Source organism: Rhea americana, unplaced genomic scaffold (genome assembly GCF_003343005.1).
Source record: "Rhea americana isolate MKP2758 unplaced genomic scaffold, rheAme1 scaffold_14, whole genome shotgun sequence".
Classification (NCBI taxonomy): Eukaryota; Metazoa; Chordata; class Aves; order Rheiformes; family Rheidae; genus Rhea; species Rhea americana.
This window is the reverse complement of record NW_028185483.1, coordinates 6498652-6518961: the sequence shown is the minus strand read 5'-3', so window position 1 is coordinate 6518961 and position 20310 is coordinate 6498652. Positions and strand designations below refer to the sequence as shown.

At 37.4% G+C, this 20310-nt stretch overlaps 1 protein-coding gene across 1 annotated transcript in view; it reads left to right on the top strand.

Moving 5' to 3' along the window:
• SLC9A9 (solute carrier family 9 member A9) overlaps positions 1 to 20310 on the top strand; it is a 208924-nt gene that overhangs the window by 69880 nt on the left and 118734 nt on the right. Inside the window, exons 7-8 of the mRNA XM_085298643.1 lie at positions 13524 to 13667; positions 14750 to 14850. Coding sequence (XP_085154769.1) covers positions 13524 to 13667; positions 14750 to 14850 — 245 coding nt within the window. The remainder of the gene's footprint in view (positions 1 to 13523; positions 13668 to 14749; positions 14851 to 20310) is intronic.

Sequence of the window (20310 nt, the reverse complement as noted above, 5' to 3'; positions counted from 1 at the left end):
CTTTATTGCAGTGTTTTTTATTCCTACRGATAATGCTAAATGTATTTCTGAACCATCATTTTAGGATCCTTTTTGCAGTTCTATATTCTGTTTCTACAGTTCRCATGACTTAGCCCATAGCTAAGAGAGTGTTTTCACTGCACACAGTTAGAGTGAGGTGAATGCAAAAGCTCCTGAAGAAAGACTCCTTTACTCTAATAATTATGAGGGTAATGAAGCTGGTCAGAATTATTTTCACTTTATTAATAGCTGTGTTTAAACTTCATAGAACTGAGTGTCTATAGAAATAATTTACATTAAAACTAAGTGGTGGAAATGAGTGAGTTATACTAAATGTTTATTCATAAATCAACGGAGTCTTCACAAATCCAGAAGGAGAAATTGGCTGTTTCGTTGCCTATCATTTCTGTGAGATTTTCTGTTGCACTRGATGTAGGTTATAGGTAATAACAGAGATCTTAATTTTAAATAAATGGAGATCTTAACTCTTTAATCCTCCAGGGAGGAATAGCTCAAGTCCAGCTGCCAGTTACATATTCAAAGACCTTAGCACATGTACTTATGGGTGATACTMCAATTCAACATCTAATATAAGATCACTCTGTATATCTGATTTGCAGTATATTTAGGGAACTTTTTAAGGATTTGATTATCCAGATTAGTTTAAAGATCCAAATTAACTTTTAAATTGTTTTTCTAGAATGACACATGTTTACATAGCAYTGCTTATGCACTGGCTTATCACTTGAAACACCTTTACCAGGGATAGGGGAACAAAGACCATACCAAGAGGGTTTTTTTGAGAAAAATGTGCCTGGAGATAAAAATAAGGAATATGGAACATCTCTTCTATTATCTCTCCTCCTGCTATAATCTGTAAGGATAGAAAAGATTTTTACCGTTGCAATTATCATAGAGATCGAGACTGAAATTCAATCCACACATTTCCTAATTGGTGATCCCCCCTCTGTGTGTTATTTTGCCGCGAGTAGAAAGCTGATTAATCCTTCAAAGTAAAGGGCATTTGTAGGTGTCATTATCAATACAGCCCAAAGGCTTGAGCAAGACAATTTTCCTAAGGTTCAGCAGCCACAACACTGTTGTTCTCGGCAGCCCCAAGCCACTGAGCCTGCGGACAGACAGCTACAATTTAAAGTGACTTCAGGACAGAGTCTTTCACAGCTCCTAGGCAAGGAGAAAAGGTGTAAGACCGAGGCAAAGYCACCTCTCAGCCTATCTCCCATCCTGCCCATATTCTATTAGACTAGACAGTCTGTCTCTAGACACCTCCTTGCTGATTGGTGATAAATCAYCAAACTATTTATTACCTTTCCACACTGACAAGTCCAGAACTTCTATCCAAAAGTCCAGATTCCTCTATCATCTTCTCAGAAATAACTTCTGCCTTTAAATATCTTTTTCTTTAAAATGACTTAAATAGACTATATCTTTGCAACATAGCGCATTTTTCCAGTGGCTGACTATTAGCACATGAGTTGGGACTTCTGCAATTATACTTTATTTGTAGTGTACTGTCAGGTGATTTTGTTTTAATGTGCTGTGTCTAACATTAAATATACAGCACTGATTTTAAAGAACTTTGGAACTGCAGGATGATAAGATGAAAAGTAATATGTAAGATTTCAATTTGAAAATTTCCATGGTGGCTTGTATTTCTCTTCCATTTTAAAAGTTGTAAAAAAAAGAAAAAAATAGGATGCCATCAAAAAGGAAAGTGAAGAGAGCTTCAGGCCTACCTAGCTCCTACAGGAATATTACTGACATTGTCTGTGCAACACTGACCAGCCTTTAGAGCAAGTGAAGCGCCTTTCCCTGAACGGAAATTTCAGTCTATCCATTTGCTACATTTGGATCAGGAACAGARTCCTGCCACCCAGGGTACCCCTAAATCCCCATCCTCAGCTCCAGTATATCAAGACAAAATATGCATTATTACTGCCAACACCAGAGCATACAATTCATATCCGGATTTATTTTAGACTTTCTCATGATAACAGCTGAATTTCTTGTCTTCATTTGGATACATTTTTAAAAATGAAAATCACTATGGCAACAGCTGCAACCATTTATTATGAAGCTATAGAAATGGAACTAATATTTGTGAGAGAAGCTCTGTTCTCAAGATAGTATTTCATTCAGACAATACTAGAGTCATTTTTCCTTAGCTTTTTCTTTTAAGAAGAATATAGAAAATGTTTTCAATAACAAAATATAGGTGGGATTGAATAGCTCAGGTGATTACAGAGATTTTCTTCTTTAGATTACTAGCTCATATCAAATCCAGATTAGCAAAAACCAAGAATTATCATCTGTTTAGTAGAGGCATGAAAATAGTTGACGGGTACCAAGGTCTGAAAATCTCACTCCCATAATAGCTATGTTCTCAGCTGAAGCACAGAGATAGTARACAGTACATATGAAGGGGGTGTTGTCACTGGGGGAAAAAGGATGTGACCTGTCCTTGAAACCTTCTAATATCTAACACACACAAAAATCTTGTAGGCAGTTTGCAATACTAAAACAAGAGAGTTCAGAATGAACTCTCCTTCCTTTAAGATTTTGCTTCATAACACTTAACAATCTACTCAGTTACCTGAGGTAATTATTTGCACTATTTTCTCTATGAAAATGAGGCCAAAGAGGGGATTTCTGCCCTGACCTCAGGGTACCTGAGTTCCAAGTCAGGATTAAGGAAGGTCCATCCTCTATAGCCCAGGTGTCTCAGCAGACGCTTGCCCCTCACATGCCGTGTTTCCAACATTCCTGGGAGCATTAAACTCCTTTTTTAAATCTCCACAAGAACCTGTGTAGAAAGTCAACAAACTATACTCCAGATATTCAAAACGTACATGAAATGTAATGCTATTTTCCTACTTAAACCCCTTCAGATTATGATAAAACATATTTTGTAAGGGCAGACYGTACAGTGACCACATACCAAGTTGTGGATCACGTTTCTTCCTATTTATTACCCGTTAGTCTTAGCTGCAAGTGAGGGAGAGCACTGACTTAGAAAAAACTTCAGACAGATTTTCAGACACCTTTCACTATTTTGTATGAGATTTTATGTAACTGATCTTCATCAGATGCATTCAGCATCACGCTCCTCAATGCAGTGTTCAGCTCAGAAGTTGTAGAGATGCTCAGCTTGTGTGAAGGGAGGCTCGTGGCTCCTTAATCTCTTACAGAAAGCATCCTGAAGTGAAAGAGCCCAAGGTTTTTGGCAGGCCACAGATCTGGCACAGCTCTTGCAGCTGAATACCCAGCAGCTCCRGCTTCTACAAGCATCCTCTAAAAGGGACTTAGCTGTGCCTGGGATGCAATATGTTAGTCACAAACCACAGCTTTTCTTTTTTTCCAATAAGCTTACAGATCTCTTAAAAGACAACACATACTCATCCTTCGCTTGCTAAGTTCTAAGTTTGTTTTGAACAAAGATTGTCGTTTAATCCAGCTTTACAAATACTTTTGTGCCATGGGCAGTTTAGCTCAGGGTGGCAGCATACAGTGAAAACAGAAATAAAAACAGAACCCCTTGTGCCGTATCTGAGAAAAATCTACCTAAAGCATGYGTTTCTTACAATTTGTTTTTTAAGAGACTGAGATGTGGTAGAAATCACAGAGGTATTTCTCCCTTTCAGTCACTCCTGTTACCACACTTTGCTTTGAATTCTTTGTAACATATTCCTAGTAGTCTACTCCCTATTCTTTCCTTTCTCTTCGACATCCATACATAAGCTTTGCTTCCTCTGTTAAATGTAAAACATGACATTTATATGGATGAATTGAGGCTCAGCAGATCAATGCTAAAAATGGGATTCTTTGCGGTTTTACTGATACGGAAGAGAGAAGATGTGAAGGAATATGCTCTTTGCTTTCCTCAGGATGGGGAGTACTGGGCGCTCAGAACTTCCTCACCCTCTCTCTGGGGGTGTTGGGCTGCCTGTGGCCAGCTTACCCGTGAACTTAGACAGCTCTCTGCCCACCAACATAGGACATGCCACCCTTCAACGTACTGGTCTCAGGATCTTCATAAGCAGAGGCCACAGAAGAGAAAATACTGAATATTCTGAATATTGAATAAGAACATAATGTATGTGCCCTTTAGTTGACTAGCTGAGTAATCTCACATTCCTCCTCTGTCCCTTCATTTGGAGGCATTCTAGGGGATTTTGGAACTTCTACAAGATTATAGTGTACTGTAATGCAGTTTCACCATCTAGCTGTCAYAGAGAAGTTGATATAAACTCCAAAGAAGGTTGATGTGAGTTGAACTGTGCACTTGTGCAGGATACGGACTAGCTATTATTGCAAATTGAAGACTGTTATTTATCCCTCAGAATAGTACGTTGCAGTCAGGGGTTGTGAGTTTTGCTASAATGTTATAATGATGATTCAAATTCTAAACGAAGGGAGTATTATCTGGCATAAAACATACTTCTCCTGAGCAATATCACTCAGTATCACCTGAGATCACATGGGACTGTGTGATTTAAAGAAAGAAACTTATAATTCAATAAGGATTCAGTGCAAATTGTTTCTATTTAATCTCTACTAGTTGCCAATAAGGGCAAAAGATTTTTCATGGCTAGCCATGAAAAAGTAAATGTTAAATGTTTCTTAAAGTGGTCGGGTCATATTCTTTTTTTTTTTTTTTTTCTTTTCTTTCTTTTTCTTTTTTGTGACATTAGCATAACTATGGAACAATTGTCAAGTCAGTGGAGTTACTTCGGATGTTCATCAGTGTTTCAGTAGAGTTCGAGACAGTTTTTCATCTTGGGTGTTCAAGCAAAATGACAGTAAATCACAGTCATTTAACGGTAATCTGCTCTTCTGTTCTAACATGTATTGCTCAGTGTAGGCAACCACCATGCTGCATCGTTTTATCAACAGGAAGCTAAAATTCAATTGACAGAGATAAATGTCATATTTATTTGCAAGAGTGCAGGCACTGTAAAAGACGAGGGTGGTTKAACAGCATCGTTGTCTTATCCTGGAGTCATACCAGCAATGTTAGTGCAAAGGGGAGGGCTTAACACTACCTGTCCACCCAGTAATCAGTTGCTTCTTACAGAAGCAACATTTTAGTGTGCACTGATGTTTTATTCTTTGCACTCTGAGTTGCAAAGTAAGATAAGTCCCATAATAYCACCTTGGGCCACTTTTATACAGATAAAGCAGAACTGTAGATGGAATTAGGCCTCCAAGGGTATTTTAAACTCTTTGCCCTACACTCATAGAATATTTACAACTACACATGAATTCAATTCATGTCTTTCAAAAGAGATGCATCATTTTCACTGCAAATCCTTATTTCAAGGGCATTGCTTATCACCCTGGATTTGTGTAAGTGGAAGAGGGAGTAAAAAAACCTCCATCTTTCTCTAGATCAATACAGTTCTCATTTCAAATAGATGGCTTTTATCATCATGTATTTCTTGAAAAATAGAGGGATAACTGACTGGTAGAGAAAAAAATTGTAAAAGTATATATTAATATTTGTAAAATAAATATTTGTTTTTGAAAAATGTATATATTTTTATTATATACAGGCACTATATTGATTGAACACTAATTCTTTGCACTGTGATGTTACTGAAAGGGAAAGTTTAGGTTTTCTGAGGAAGAGGTGACTAAGATACTTTACCAGAGACCTGGCTCAGTCCCCTGCTCTGCTGTAGGCCACCTGAATAACTTTGGACATGAGTGACTTAGAGACAAAAAATGAAGCACTGAAGAGTAATATAAAGGTGATAGAAGATAAAGATTAGCCATATATGAAGAAAGCAAATGCTATGCAGTATTTTATGATTAAAAAAATACAAACCATTAGGTTATTTTAAAAAGCTTGGATGGYTGGATCTAGCAGCATGAAAGCTGAGTGCAGATGATAGCTATCTTAAATCACACATCAGCAGTAGGGAAGGAAGAAAATAGGTCAGGCTCACAAACAAATGTTCATAAAAGARTCTGACGACTTGTACAGCACATCTAATTCCTGCCTGTCATTTCTGCTCTGTCTGTCATTTCTGGTTATTTAATTAGCATGCTGCAACAAATTTTGTTCAAATATCATGCAGAAATTTCTTTTTCTCCTCCACATACGAATTGGAGACTTTTTTTTTGTCATTGTTTCTTATTAACATAGAGGGTTTGGTGATTTGATACATCACTAGTTTGCATCTTTTACAGTCAAGTTTCCTATGCAGGAAAACCGCAAAGTTTTTGCAGTACTGTTCTAATTTATAAATGCTATTTTGTTTAGGCATAAGTGATTACACAAGATACAAAGGAGAGTCCAGGTTGCTGCTCATCAGGGTTTCTTTCTGTCAGAGATAAGAATAGTGTATATTTGCCTAGAACAAGGTCATAAAAACACTGTGACACTTGTAAGGTTATATTAGGATATCCACCTCTTCAGAAAAGAGCAGGAACAAAGTCATAAGGAAAATTTAAGATACAGCTGAGCTTAAAGATTCAGTGTGTGTTAGTGACCTCTTGATTTTGAATTTTGGAGAGGAAATGCTATTCCAAAAGAASGTAACTTTTAGGAAATCAGTGACCAGAACACTGTCACATCTAATAAAGTCATTAATGTGTTGATCTGAATGCATAGAGATGAGTCTGGTTCTTCACATTTTTCATCTCTTCTGATAACACACTAACTCTTTCACAGGCTTCATACTGTATTTCTACTTAAAATTCAATTRTAAAAATCTAGTTAGCATGTGAAACACTAATATGTATACCTACGTATTTAAAGAGAAGCAAAAATTTCATTCACTTGAAGTTTGCTTTGGGAAGACTGGAGGAATACCCACGTTCAAACACATTCAAAGAAACAAATTTAAGCAGAAGGAACTTAAATCGTCCTCTTGAATACTTAGAAATTCATGTCCAAGTTTTACTTTTCTGCTGCAGCATGCCTAAATGAGAATGACTTTCTGGTTTTACAAACAGCATGTACTCTTTTTGCAGATGTACAGGGGCAGAGAACCTCCACACTAGATCAGATATGGCTTTGGACTAGCGATTGTTAGTTTGTAAGCCTGTTACACCATTACCATGTGAAAAATCTCATCTCCCCCTCTGCTTTCTGTGTCTGTTCCCAGCTCTGATTTATGCTACTCTYCCCAGTATTACCATGTCACACTCAGCATTATCTGATGAAGTCTGAACTTGAGCTCTTGTCTCCTACATAAAATAAAGGCCTGCTGTGTAACATCTCCATCTCTTATGATGCTACTCCCTTCTGTTCTGTTTTTACACTCAGTGGCTAATGTTGAAACTAGAGATGGGGTTTGCCAGTACCCCTTGCAGAGAGGGYGGTTGCATGTGTCTGTAGTGACTGAACTTCGATTAGGATTAGAGGGAGGGGTGTTCTCCAAGGATCTCTATCAGGATGATCCTTGCAGAGGCTTCCCTGGCACCGGAACAGCCCCCATCACTCTCATTGAGGTGGATGGGCTACTAGGTCTGATTAAGAAGAAGGCAGTGAAATTTCCAGGCCCAGAATGGCATCACCATGATAAAGAGATTGTATCCAAGGCCCCTTAAGGGKAACGGCTAAGGAGGCAGAGGAGATGGACTAAGAATCAGTTTTTATGCAGCTCTTGATGTTTGAGGACAGGTGAGAACTAAGATCTACATTAGGGTATATCTACCTGGAGCAATGCAAACTAAATATTTTCTGTGGCTGTACCTCAAGCTGCTGCTGTTTGTCAGCTSAGGCTTCAACACAGAAGACAACTGAAATATTTACCAGTGTAGAAAACATTTATCATTAGCTGCCAAAAATGACTACTGATGAGCAAAGCTGATTTCTGTCTSCCCAAATTAAGGGACAGAGTCACTCAAATTCTGCAGCTGCCTTGTAATACCACTAATGAACTTGCTTATCCATTTCAGCTAGGTCTGAGGATGTTTTGCATCACTCAAAAAGGAGCTTGACTCTATCAGTAAATCTAGTCTTTTGTTTCCACCTAAGAGAATTTACAATAAGTGAAAATATACTGGGGAACCTGCAGTCTTTATATATTTTCTTGCAGATGTGACTTTTCCTTGTAAATGGCAAAACTTATGTTTTCCATAAAGTCTGTGACAGCTTTGCTTTTCCAGGATGCTTGGTGCTTTGACATCTGCCATCAGCTAGCCAGCTTGGAATTGGTAACACAGACATTTTGAAGAAGGTTTCCATAAATAGTAAAAGCCTTACATACTGCAACAGTAAGCGTTACTTTGGTTTGAAGTAATCAAAATAAAATGGCCTAAGATACCTGATAAAGTCTGGAAAAACTTTGAAAGRAACAAAGGTGAGAACAGGAAAGAAAGGAAACAAATATCTCCTGATATAGAGCAAAAGGAACGGAGTATAATCCCAGTTAGAAGATAGTCTCTAAAATAGCTGCCAAACCTTTTTCTAGAATTAAAACCAGTGGCACTACTAGCACTGTGCTAAAACCAGGTTGCAAGTGGAACAAAAAACAGAACATGATGAGATGGGCCAGGGAGAGTGCAGTTTTAGAGACCGGGAAAGCGAAGGTTGAATTGCTCACCACTCAAGCAGTAACTCAGCCTTCAGGATCTTTGTTTGCCATTCTTATACACATGCAAATAGAAAGACTGGTGCATATATTTCTGTTAAATCCAGGTTTCTGGAACCTTAGTTCTCTAAACACTCACAAATATTGTTAGGAATAAATTTCAGAGAACACACACCTATATGCTTTAAATGCCTCGTTTGTGTATTTGCTCTGCTTACTGGTCATCATTTCACTGAACAGTACCTGTACTTAATTTTGTTTGTTGTTGGAAGTTTTCATCTAGAGGATATGATCTCAAGCTACTGTTACAGTTGTAAGGCTCTTCCCAGCCCTAAATCATTCCTGCACTGATGCGTCACATCTCTCTCCTCCGTTTATGGTATGCAAATCTCATCTCTGCTTCACATATGCTTTTGTTGGCTTAGCATACTCACATCCCAGTCTTATCTCTTTTGCGTTCATTTTTATAGGTCATCTACTTACAATTAGTGTGTGAGGATGGTATTTCACGAGGAAGTCTGAAAGGCTTTACTGGCCTAAGGCTTGCCAAGAGGAGGTGTAGGTGTCTGGTGCTGTGCATGCACTTTCACACCCAGCTTCTGGTTCAAACACCTGCTATGCGGAAAGCCTGAAGAAATTATAGTTCTGTCTTTGAGATTTTCTTCCAACGCTCTTAGGAAAACTACTTTGCTGTAAAGTTGTGTGGAAAGAAAAACAGTTCTGTTCAATCTACTTCTCTGCAAAGTCCATATTTTTTAATACAGTGTAGTGGCCTACCTATATCTATATATTTATAGTTTTAGAAAAAATAACCTCCTTTTCTTCTTAAAGACAACTTTGAACTCTGGGATATTTTGTTCCTACCCTATTTTATTTTTCTTAATTAGCAGCTGATGAAACCACCATGTGGTTCTGCAGTTATCACCTGAGGGAGATCAYACCTCATTCACTGAAGGTATTTTAAGGAATATTTGAGGTTTCCGTATTTTCCAGGTACAAATTTTTTTTTTATTGTCCCTAATTCTCTTCTCTGCAGTATTATGTGGTACATGATAGTGCAGCAAATAGGAAGGAGGCAGCTGGGCAATAGGAAGCCCTTTGACAAAGCAAGCTGAAAGAAATATTCCTTTCCAAAGCCTGTAAGCTTTTTTTTTTTCTTTCCACGTTGATCACATAAGCAGAGGGAGGAAGAGGGGAATAAAAGGGTTTATTTATTGGTTATTGCTAGTTATTAATTCTGAATTGCTTTATTAGTAATTTTCTGCTGTTTGCGCATATTTTTGTTCTGATGCTAGAGTGTATTTTCTTCAGCATATTGCCTTTTTCCAAAACTCATCTAAAACACTGGGTGTATCACTTTGGCTTATATCAAAACCAAAGATTTTTGTGCTTTTCCATTAGTTACAACTAATTAATATCTCCTTACTTGATACTGCCACGCTAGCCCTAGGCTTGCAGGGTCTTGTCAGGAACAAAAGGTTGGATGCAAGTTTTAATCTCATCTACGGATTTTTCCTCAAAAAACTTTCACAAATTCCTGAAAAATCTTTAATCCAAAATACTTCCAACTTTTTTCAAAGGAAAATAGTGTCACTGTGCTAAATTCACAGGCTGGTAAATCTTACAGCAAGATGACGACTTATGGGAAGATAAAGAGGTTCCGTTCTAAAATGATCATAAAAGATAAGGGAAAGTGGATGATCAGGGTGGTACAACTGGCACAAATAAGAAATCCTCCTTTTTGCCTCAACCAAAAGATAYCATCCTAACTCACAATTTATTACATAAATAAATATTGTCTATATATCCTTTTTGAAAGCACTTCAGCCTGTCCACTGTTATTTGGCCAATGAAGCACAGAAGGAAGAAAAAGCACACTAGGAAGAAAAAGGAATTTATGGAATAGTTTTCTAGCATAGAAAATATTAGTTAACCTTTATAAGAACAAGCAGTATTATTCTTTACTCCATCCTGTGGATGGGAAAGTAAAGGTTACCAAACTTACATGTAAAACATGGACCAGGGGAGGTGTTTGCGGGACACATGTACCAAGCATTCAGTCAGGACACAACAAGAATCTTTCACCCCTAACCCTCGCCTACAGGTCTCATTATCAGCAGTCAATAAATCATAGCTTTGTCATTAGTTCTGTCATTAGCCCCTGGAGATAACTTTCTATTCTCTTTCTTTTTAAGGATTGGCTTAGTCTATGTCTGATAATTTACAGAAATACCTCATTCTGTTCCTATACTAATTCAACAAATAGACTAGTTCAACTCACAGAAATGGAGAGTCGTGCCAGCATGTTTTCTGAATTGCTCTCTGAGAARGAAGACGAGTAGAGGCACTGTAAATTTAATTATGATTCTGTCCAGTGTTATGCTCTGAAATTTTGCTTTTATGTCAAACAGTTGGCTTCGCAGGAAGTACTGAGATAAAAAGGATAAAAGCCTGTTCCATTAATCTACAATTTATACAGAAAAAATTATCAGGTAAATTTGTATATATTTTAGAAACTTACAAGAGTTAAAAGGCAGMATTAATGAAGAAACATGTTCAGAAAAAGAAATCATAGCCCTAGTACGGAATAAGACAATGAAAAATAGAACTAAATACACTTTGAGCTGCAGGAAAAAAAAGCATAGATGAGAAACCTCAGTTCTCTAAAGATCTAGACCAGAAACCACAGCAGACATAATGAGCATGTGTTGTTTTGTGGTAGTTTTTTTTAAAAAAATGTGATTTTACAGGACATATTTAGTTGAAAAATCTCCCAATGAGATGACAGTCACTGTATATTTGTTACTGAAATAATCAWGAACAGGATATTTTATTCTAGTTCTTCCCACATCTGAAAGCTGTTGGCAAATTGGTAGGTTATTAGAAACCTAACTGGTTTTAACAAAGTCATCTTTTCTTGCCTTAAAGTTAATGGCTACAACTGAAATTTGACTAATGAACTTTCACTCCACATCAAGTTTTGTGGGGGTTTTCTTGTTTGTTTTTTCCTTTTCATCATCGAGCATCTTTTTTCTAGGCAGAGGAAAAAAATCAGTATAATAAAATAGGGTTTTTTTCATTTCAAGATGTWGTCCTGCTGACTTCATTGAATTCAGCACTTCTGTCAGCACCAGTGACAAAGATTGATAAGTCACTAAGCAAACTGTATTAGCAGCTACAGTCTCTGTATACTTATTCAAGAGAACTATATGCTTGCTCTACTGTCAAGACATCCCTAAAATGTTTAGATTTAGCATTTCTCGTTATCCTAATACAATRGTTTCAACTCTAACTAACCAACCTGAAGTCGTCCCTAGGCATACAAAATACACTTATAAAATTAGTCTATTAATATACGGTATCATAGCTGACAGCATTTTCTTTCACAGAGGAAGCTATTATCTCAGTTGAGAGAATATATGTATGGTTTAATACAGTTTTTTATTTCATATGGGGGCTAAGAGACAGAGATGACAAAAATTTCTGAGTCACTAAGAGCAAGAGAAGCAAAAAACTATAACTGGCCCCTGGACTAAGACAATCACAGCTGAAAGACAACTGAAAATCTACACAGCAACACATTGTCAATTAGCATTACTACAGGGAACAATATTTTATGTACTAATATTAATAGCACTTTCCATTAAAAATCATCTCACTAGTTTTGTGGTCCTGCCAGTCAGCCTGAGTAGAGATAGCAGATTTTGGTATTAAGTAATTTCTCCTGTAAAAAGTATTCACTGCTCATATTGAGTCTCCACCACATGCTTTTAGAACGCTTGTCCCTTTTTACAGACTAAAAGCATGAGATCTAGTTTCACGTTTCGTCATATTATTTGGAGTTCCCTACAGAGCTGCATCTCTAAGCCTCATCTCCAGACAGAAGACATCAGACTGCAGGGATCACATGTTCTTAATATGCAAAAGCATAAAATATTCAACATATTTTTAAAATTCTAAATTTTGAATGTTTAAAATACCAATCATTTTCCAGCAATCTAAGCTACTTTCTGGAATCCAATTCCAAGCTCCATCATTTTTCTTTGACAGAGAACATAAAAGACCTCTAGTACTGAAAGCAGTAGAGCCACAAAAATCTGAAATGTGGCTCAATCGGTGCTTGGGAGGCAGAGGGCTCCCAGTTAAGAGCGTATCTGTTAATGTTTCAGCAAGCACGGAGGCATACATACTTGGTGTCACTAGAATTCCAGGCAATAACTGACTTGTAGCAAACAGCAAGCCAGATACTCTCAAAAATATTTATGTACGGCCTCCCCTTTAGTGGCATAATTCCCGATACAAAAATACTCTTGATGGCTGCGCTCAGAGGTGGGATATAGGAGATAACCCCTGGCAACTGCAGCAGTTTCTTTCTGTGGTAAAACATTCATTCTGTTTTTCCACTACATTTTCCATATTCTTTAGCTGTTGTGTGCTTTCAGCGCTGTTTATGAAGGGTTACATCAAGAAGGGAATACAAGGTGTTTTATGACAAGATAGCGGCTGTGGATATGATTTGTATCACCCATTTGAGCCTCAGCCATAAAGTTGCACTTTTTATCAGGCATATTTGTGATTATTTAACTGCTCTGAAGACATATGGTCAATAAATAATTCAAAGTTATCTATCTTCCTTGCAGATTTCTTACACAACTACCACCTTTTAATATTTAGTTGGCCTGGAAACAGTATTCTTTACTGCACTTCTAATATAAAAGTGTTTACTGACTGGCAGCAAACCATTGATTTCCAGGGTGATACTTTGAAAATAAACTGTTTTTCCCCTCAGTCTATCCGCTCTGCTTTTCTATCTGCTATCAGCACAGAGAAGCCTTGTTTTGTAATGGGAGTCCCTAAGGAAGTCTATTTTTAAATTATTGATTTCAATGTGATAACAATGTGATTGAATTAAATATTCTCTTTTCTCTTCCTTTTCCCTATCCCTTTGTTTTTTTTCAGCTCTATATCCATTTACAGTCCCAAGGAAAATCCTAATGCATTTGATGCCGCTGCTTTCTTCCAATCAGTGGGAAATTTTCTGGGGATCTTTGCTGGATCATTTGCCATGGGCTCCTCTTACGCTGTTGTCACAGCTTTAATATCCTTTATTGTTTGTTTTCAGAGAGAAAAATCCATGCATGTTGGAAAGGTTTTGTGGTAGAGACTGACTATCTTTACTTTGAGCTTGAACTTCTGCACTACGGATTCGAGGCTTTGCAAATAATCAGATCATAAATTGACAGGAAATTTAATCTGTCTGAATTCATAAAGAACTTAAACACCTCTAGCTCCAAATTTTATGCAAATCTCACATTATTAGGCAAGACTGTTCTTTATTTTACTGTTTGTAAATAATGACATTTGTGTACATGTGTTTTGAGGTTAAAACCTGAATGGTGTATTTGTCTTATTTATGAGCTACAGATTAACAGCATTTATACTAAATAACTATGCTATTACTATAGTACTGTACTATATATCCTAAAACCCAGGGCAAGCCACAAATCAAGCCAGTCAGTTTATCTGTTGCCCTGCAGTTTCTGTKGCATTTCAGAGTTCTTTGTGCAGAATACTGCTTAGAAGGAAGAGCAGTTTTCCTCCTCCTGGCATTCTTGTAAGTGTTAAACAAAATGCCAGTCAGTGCAGAACTGGGCAAAATGAGTTAACCAGTTTTATTAGTATGATGTGCTTGAGAGTCTAAAGCACCAATTATATTCCTAACAATAATTTCAATAATTCTAGGCTACAGAATTGAACTGATACCACTTGGCCAAAATAATAAAGGCCTTTGATTTTTTTTTAATGCTATTTTCACTTTTCTTTTGACACCAGGTGCATGTGTATAATTCAGTTACCTGCAGCAGTAAATAGGCAGGAATACCTCATGTAAACAAATGCTGGGAAAAGAAAATAAAATCCAGACAATTATTAGGCATTAGCCCAAAAAACACAACAGTACTTGCATAGCTCTAAATGGCTCTAGTTCTACAGACTTGTAGAATTCACCCATTTAAAACCTACAATGGATTTTCATCTTTGTTTGAAATAATTTAGCAGCTGTGCAGCTTTTCTTTGCATAGATGTATCCTGGGGGGGAGTTCTCTTTCTATCATCAGGTTGGGGGCAATTTTAGCTTACAAAATRGTTGCTTTTTGCTTTTCCTTAGTTATTGTTCAGCACTTGACAAAATTCACAAAGCTGTGCGAGTTCCCCATGTTGGAGACAGGTCTGTTTTTCCTCCTCTCTTGGAGTGCCTTCTTATCAGCAGAAGCTGCTGGTCTTACAGGTAAGTGTTGCATTTTAATGGATAAAAGGAGCTTTACAACATAGTTCTAGTAGGGAAAAATGCCACTTTCTGGCATTTCTAGTGTGGAAAACMAGCCTTATTTTGAGGTTGATATCTTATTTAAAGCTTCTAAAAGCTAGTTGCTGTTATGGAAATACTGTCACCTTTAAGAACAAATCTGTAGGAACATTGAGTATTTCTTCCAGACAAAGGTCTAGATCAGGCTGAAGTGCTCAGTCTTTGATTTTCCTTTACGCCTATATAGTCCCTCTAACATTAGTCCCTGTGTTCAACTATGGAATCAGGAGCTCGTACACTGAGCCTAACTCTACGTTATCTGTCCACCTGTACGRCCAAAGATGAATGCAAGTACGAGGAGCAAAATACACAGCGCTATGGGACTGTGTGCTCCTCTCCACGCATTGCACTGCCATCCCTCYCCCTTTTCCCCAGCCACCAGTGACCAAACAGAGGACAAGCTCAGCATCGGAGTAGGCTACAGCCACCTCCGGATTTTTCTGGAAAAAAAAATAGTTGTTCTGTTCAGGGCAGCTATATAAACACAATTTGGAGCGGGATAGTCATGCCAGAGCAACAGGTGGGAAGTCACATATGAGCCGATGGTTTCTTCATCAACACTAAGAAAGGAATCGTGCACTCGCACTCCAAGTACACGCGCAGGGACTGCTTTCTCGCACATAAAGAGGCCACAGAATTTTAGGCAAAGCCTGGAAGTGGTTAGAGTTTACCCAGATAATAACGTACTGTAACCTGTTAGTGTGATTTGAAAGAAAAAGACTTGCTAATAGTTTTRTTATTCTAATGTTCTCGATGCTGCATTTCTGAAATCTAGTGCTCTAGTTAATGTCAGGGAAAGTCATGAAAACATAGTGGACTTAGCATTAATGCAGCTCATTCTATTTTGTTTGAAAAACTGTTTAAGAACTAAGTTTAACTTAAGCATTAGTGTTGAAAAGTCTTCCAGGCCAAAGAAGCTGAGGGAAATCCTGGCCCCTCTGAAGCTAACAGATACATTTCTACTGACTTTGACAGAGCCATTATATTACCTTTTTTCAATATTAGCCACACAATCAAATGATTTTTTGAATGAGTATTAACATCTGCATCTTCAGACATCTTTGCCTTGTATAATGTATAATTTTCTGTCCTCCTTCATGCTAAAATCTTCAGGACAATGAATAACAAGAACAGAGCAAGAGTTGAACAGAAGGGTCATTATATTACATGAAGAAAAATCAGATATCAATTGGAATAAAATTCCATTTTTTTGGTCTTTAAATATAAAGGCTCTTAAAATATGACATCATTCTTTGCTTACTACATAAAAACAGTAGCAACGAAACATAACTGTTAAACATTTGCCTTCAAGAGGAGGCAATTACTTCCCAAGCCAGTGACTTCCAAAAAAAGGCTGTTTTAAAATACTTTCCAGCTAAGAACAAGGATGTTGTGTTTCATCCAGGAACAAATGCAAAATAGGTAAGTTATATATTATATCCCAAAAGTGAGTTTGGAAGGGAAAAACTAATATGTCCTCTCAGTGCTTCAGGCACTGCAGCACCAGAGGCAGTTTCCATTTTCTGGGAAAAGAAACAGACGGCCTATCCAGACAAAAATAATTGGCATATGTCTTCTTTGCATACTGGGACTGTAGTGACAAACACTGTGCCCTCTCCCATTAGTCACTGTGAGGAGTGTTTCATATTTTTTTCTTTTATAATGTATAAGATAGCTGAAAAAGAAGTCTCAATTATTGAACAGCACAGATGAATTTTATTGTCATCATGGTAGGCTACTTTAAATGGCCAGAAAGGGAGTGGTAAACAAAGTTAAGATCCAATTAAAGAAAAAAAAAGAAAAGAAAAAAAAACAGAAAACTGCAGTGAAATTAAGCTATTTCTTATAAATAAGAAATTGATATAGACATATTAAGCAAAAATTGCTCTGCCCACACACAAATTGCAAGGAAAACATATCGAGCCACTTTAGATCTGTCATTAGCCTTTTTTTGGTAAGTGTGTTCTGAGTTTCAGATGGAAATCATTTAATTAGTGTTCTGAGGAGGGAAAATTTAATCTTGAAAAATTTATCAGCAGGATTGAGCCTTTGTCTTTTAGTTTCTGCGAAGGGCTTTTGTCAGAAGTTGTTAGGGTAAAAAAACCTCATGGAGCCTTTCTTGTAGCTTCAGAAGTTCAAAGCAATGTTTTCTAAATACAGAGGCTTTATTAGTATTTTGACATTATACTTTTGAGTGAATATTTTCAGTTGTTTGGTTTAATCAGTTTTGATGTTCTTTTCATCTTATCTCAATCTCATCTGAAATAGCTCTAACACTCCTCCTTTCAAAGTATGATTTTAAACTTCCCATTCAGCACTAAAATTACTATGTTGGTTAATGTATTTTCAGTTGACTTTGCTTCTGCTGGAGGTATATATTTCAAAGATAGCTTTGATTTCTCATAGAAATGAGAGTGGAATCTATGTAAAATGCAGTTAATGTGCGCAGTCTCCAAAGCAAGCGATGCACGAAGCACCTGCTGCAGAAAGCATGGGGAGCCTGGGGGAAGCTCATCCTCCTGCAGAAYACACCCAACTCTTCACCCATTCACTACTATCTTCAGTCTTTTTCAGCTTACTTGCTTTGGTTTTTACCTTAATGTGTAAATCATCTGATTTTTCCAATCAAGTGTGTCTGCCCTTAAAAACAATCATTAGAACTAGACAGCATCACAACCATGCTGTGACCACTATGGGTGGACCAGTCCATTCAATAAATTGAATTCCTAGTTTAAAGTCTTTGATTTCAATAGATTTGTTTCAAAAATTAATTTGATCTATGGTACATTTATGTTACTGTCTTCCTGCTCCTCAGATTTTTTTCCTCTGTTCATTCCTTCAAATGAACTTCAAAGGACTAACAATAGACATTAGTATTTCCCTGTAGCTATTAAATAAGAATAAAATTATTTTGCAGTTGCATTATAATGATTTCCATACTAGTTCTTCCATCCCACAGCCCTTTTTTCTTTCTAATACTGAGATACATCATAATTTAYGAAGCGCTATAATGTGTTTTGTGTATGTATAGTAGGCAAGAGAGCTGACTGTTTAGTTTGTGGATCTTCTTTTTAAAAAGAAGATTTGAAAGGATATTAGTACTGGTCAGCATTTTACAAACTATTTCATTCCTCTGCCTCAAGATATCCCATATTAACACACAATGTATGGGCCAGATCATGCCTGAGGAGTGGATATGATCAAACCAGCAAATCAAAATAAAAATTTGGGATGGGTACATAATTATTGTTATACTGATAACTAAATTATAAATTAATGTAATGGATATTAATAATATAGCTATCTCTTCAAGCTGTGATATGCATAATAAATTGATTCTTATACAGTATAATCTAATTTGTACACATTATAATTTGCCCCAAAGTAAGTTCTTCCTGACTACTCAGCAAAGTTTCCATAACAGAATGCTACAGTAAGGTCAGTGTCAGTATATCTGCATTAATTTGCCAAACTTCATTGCAGAACATTTACTAGTAGGCTATGGAAAAAAATCATAAATAATTGAAATTAAATACTTGTCAAAATAAATGAGGAAAGTACAACTCACAATATAATGTTCTTGCTGTTATTAATTGCTTGTTCTCTTGCTTTATAATTACCAAACTCAGTTTTTAACTGAATRCTCAGTCATTAGCCTGTGCAAGATTCCATGATATACATTGGCATTTAACAACCACCTAACTTAAGCCTTTTGCATCTACAGCTGTTTAAACTCAGTGAATATTCAAACAAACCGATTCTCAGATAAACAGAAATTAATACATCTGCAAAAATGCACTCAAATGTATCTGTGTGAATTTATTTGCTTGTATGTATTCATTTAGTGAATACACTGATTAATTCCATATGACTTTGAAGTAAAAGCATCAAAATCGCAGCAAACTGCTCTACTTCCCTGGTGCAGTGTCTCCTGAGCAGGATGAGAGATGCTCTGACAGAGAAGAGCTTTTTAAAGCACATTCAAACTGGTTTTACATGTCAAAGAAAGCCTATGCTACAAAGCTAAGTAGAAAAGGTCAGGAAGGAAGGAAAGTCAGCAGGAATGTTAGAGGTGATCTTTGTTCCTTTGCTGGTTTCCAGAATACTACTGTGCAGAAAGAGACGGACACTGGGCGAGTTTGCCATGAGTTACTAACCCATTATCTGCCTGCAGGACTTCAGAGGTAGCTCTGGATGGTCTACAAGGTGCTCCAAGGGGAGGAAGGTCAAGCAGATCCTGCACTTTAGACTATGCTCAAAGAAACACTTTGCTGACCTAGGTGTGGGATCTGGTCCTCCGTGCAGCTTCAACTACCCCATTTGCACATGCAGCCATCCAGACTATGCACGTACTTCAAGCTGTAGTTGACTATCTAACATTGGTTCTCTGTAGGAATTGCTTTTTAAGACAGTAAGGGTATAGGGGACAGCTGTGTGTCTTTACAGAAAAGAACATACGCTAGCATGGCGTTAGGCTGAGATCAAACACTGGCATAATATTGGCCTTGGATATCTCAGCATAGGGTAAGTGTCCATGTTAATTTGGAGCCCCACGGTTGCTAGTGAACAGAATCCAGATACGTTAACCCTCTTAGCATGTCTCATATCAAACCTGGCATGCCTCCCCATAGGAATTCCCATCTAAATGGCATAAAGTCACTCTTTTGAGGTTACAAAATGGAAGCTCTGGTCTCTCTTGAGGCAAACAGGCACAGTCTCAATGCTCGGTCCTCAAACGAGGGCCTAAATGTTTCCTCAGCTCCGTTTTGTTGCTTTCTATCACTTCAACAGAAAATCAACCTAAGACAACTCCAGAAATGAAAATTTCACAAAGTGCCAGGCTTTGGTTCTGCATTGGCACAGGTCTAGTGAAAGAAGCCTTAAATCTTTGCTCCAGCATCAGGAAAACAATTAGTCACACCTCATCCTCCCAGCAAAAACAGGCTGAATAGGGATGTTGTGCTACTTGTTTTCCTGACCTTATCACCACAGTGATTTGATGCAGAAGGCAGTGCCTCGTTTTGGGCCACTCACACATTCAGTCTGCACTGCATATGCCCAATWGGCTCCTAGAAGATATTTTGACATAAATATCCCCCAAAAAATCAATGATCTAAATTTCTCTATTATCTAGTACTCTTTGTTCCCTTTTCTCCACATTTCATTGCCCTTGATACCAGACCTGTTCCTCGTCGTTTATTGTACTGTGACATTTGCAATGCATTGTGCATCATTACAGAGACACCTCCGAAACTCTGCAAGGTTTCAAAGTGAGGATGAAAACCAGTCAGTTTACCCTACAGGTATTTTCACATGAAGTTATATGTTTTATCCAGTCACTCCTTTGTTTCCCTAGAAAGTTCTTCCCCCTTCCCCCCCCCC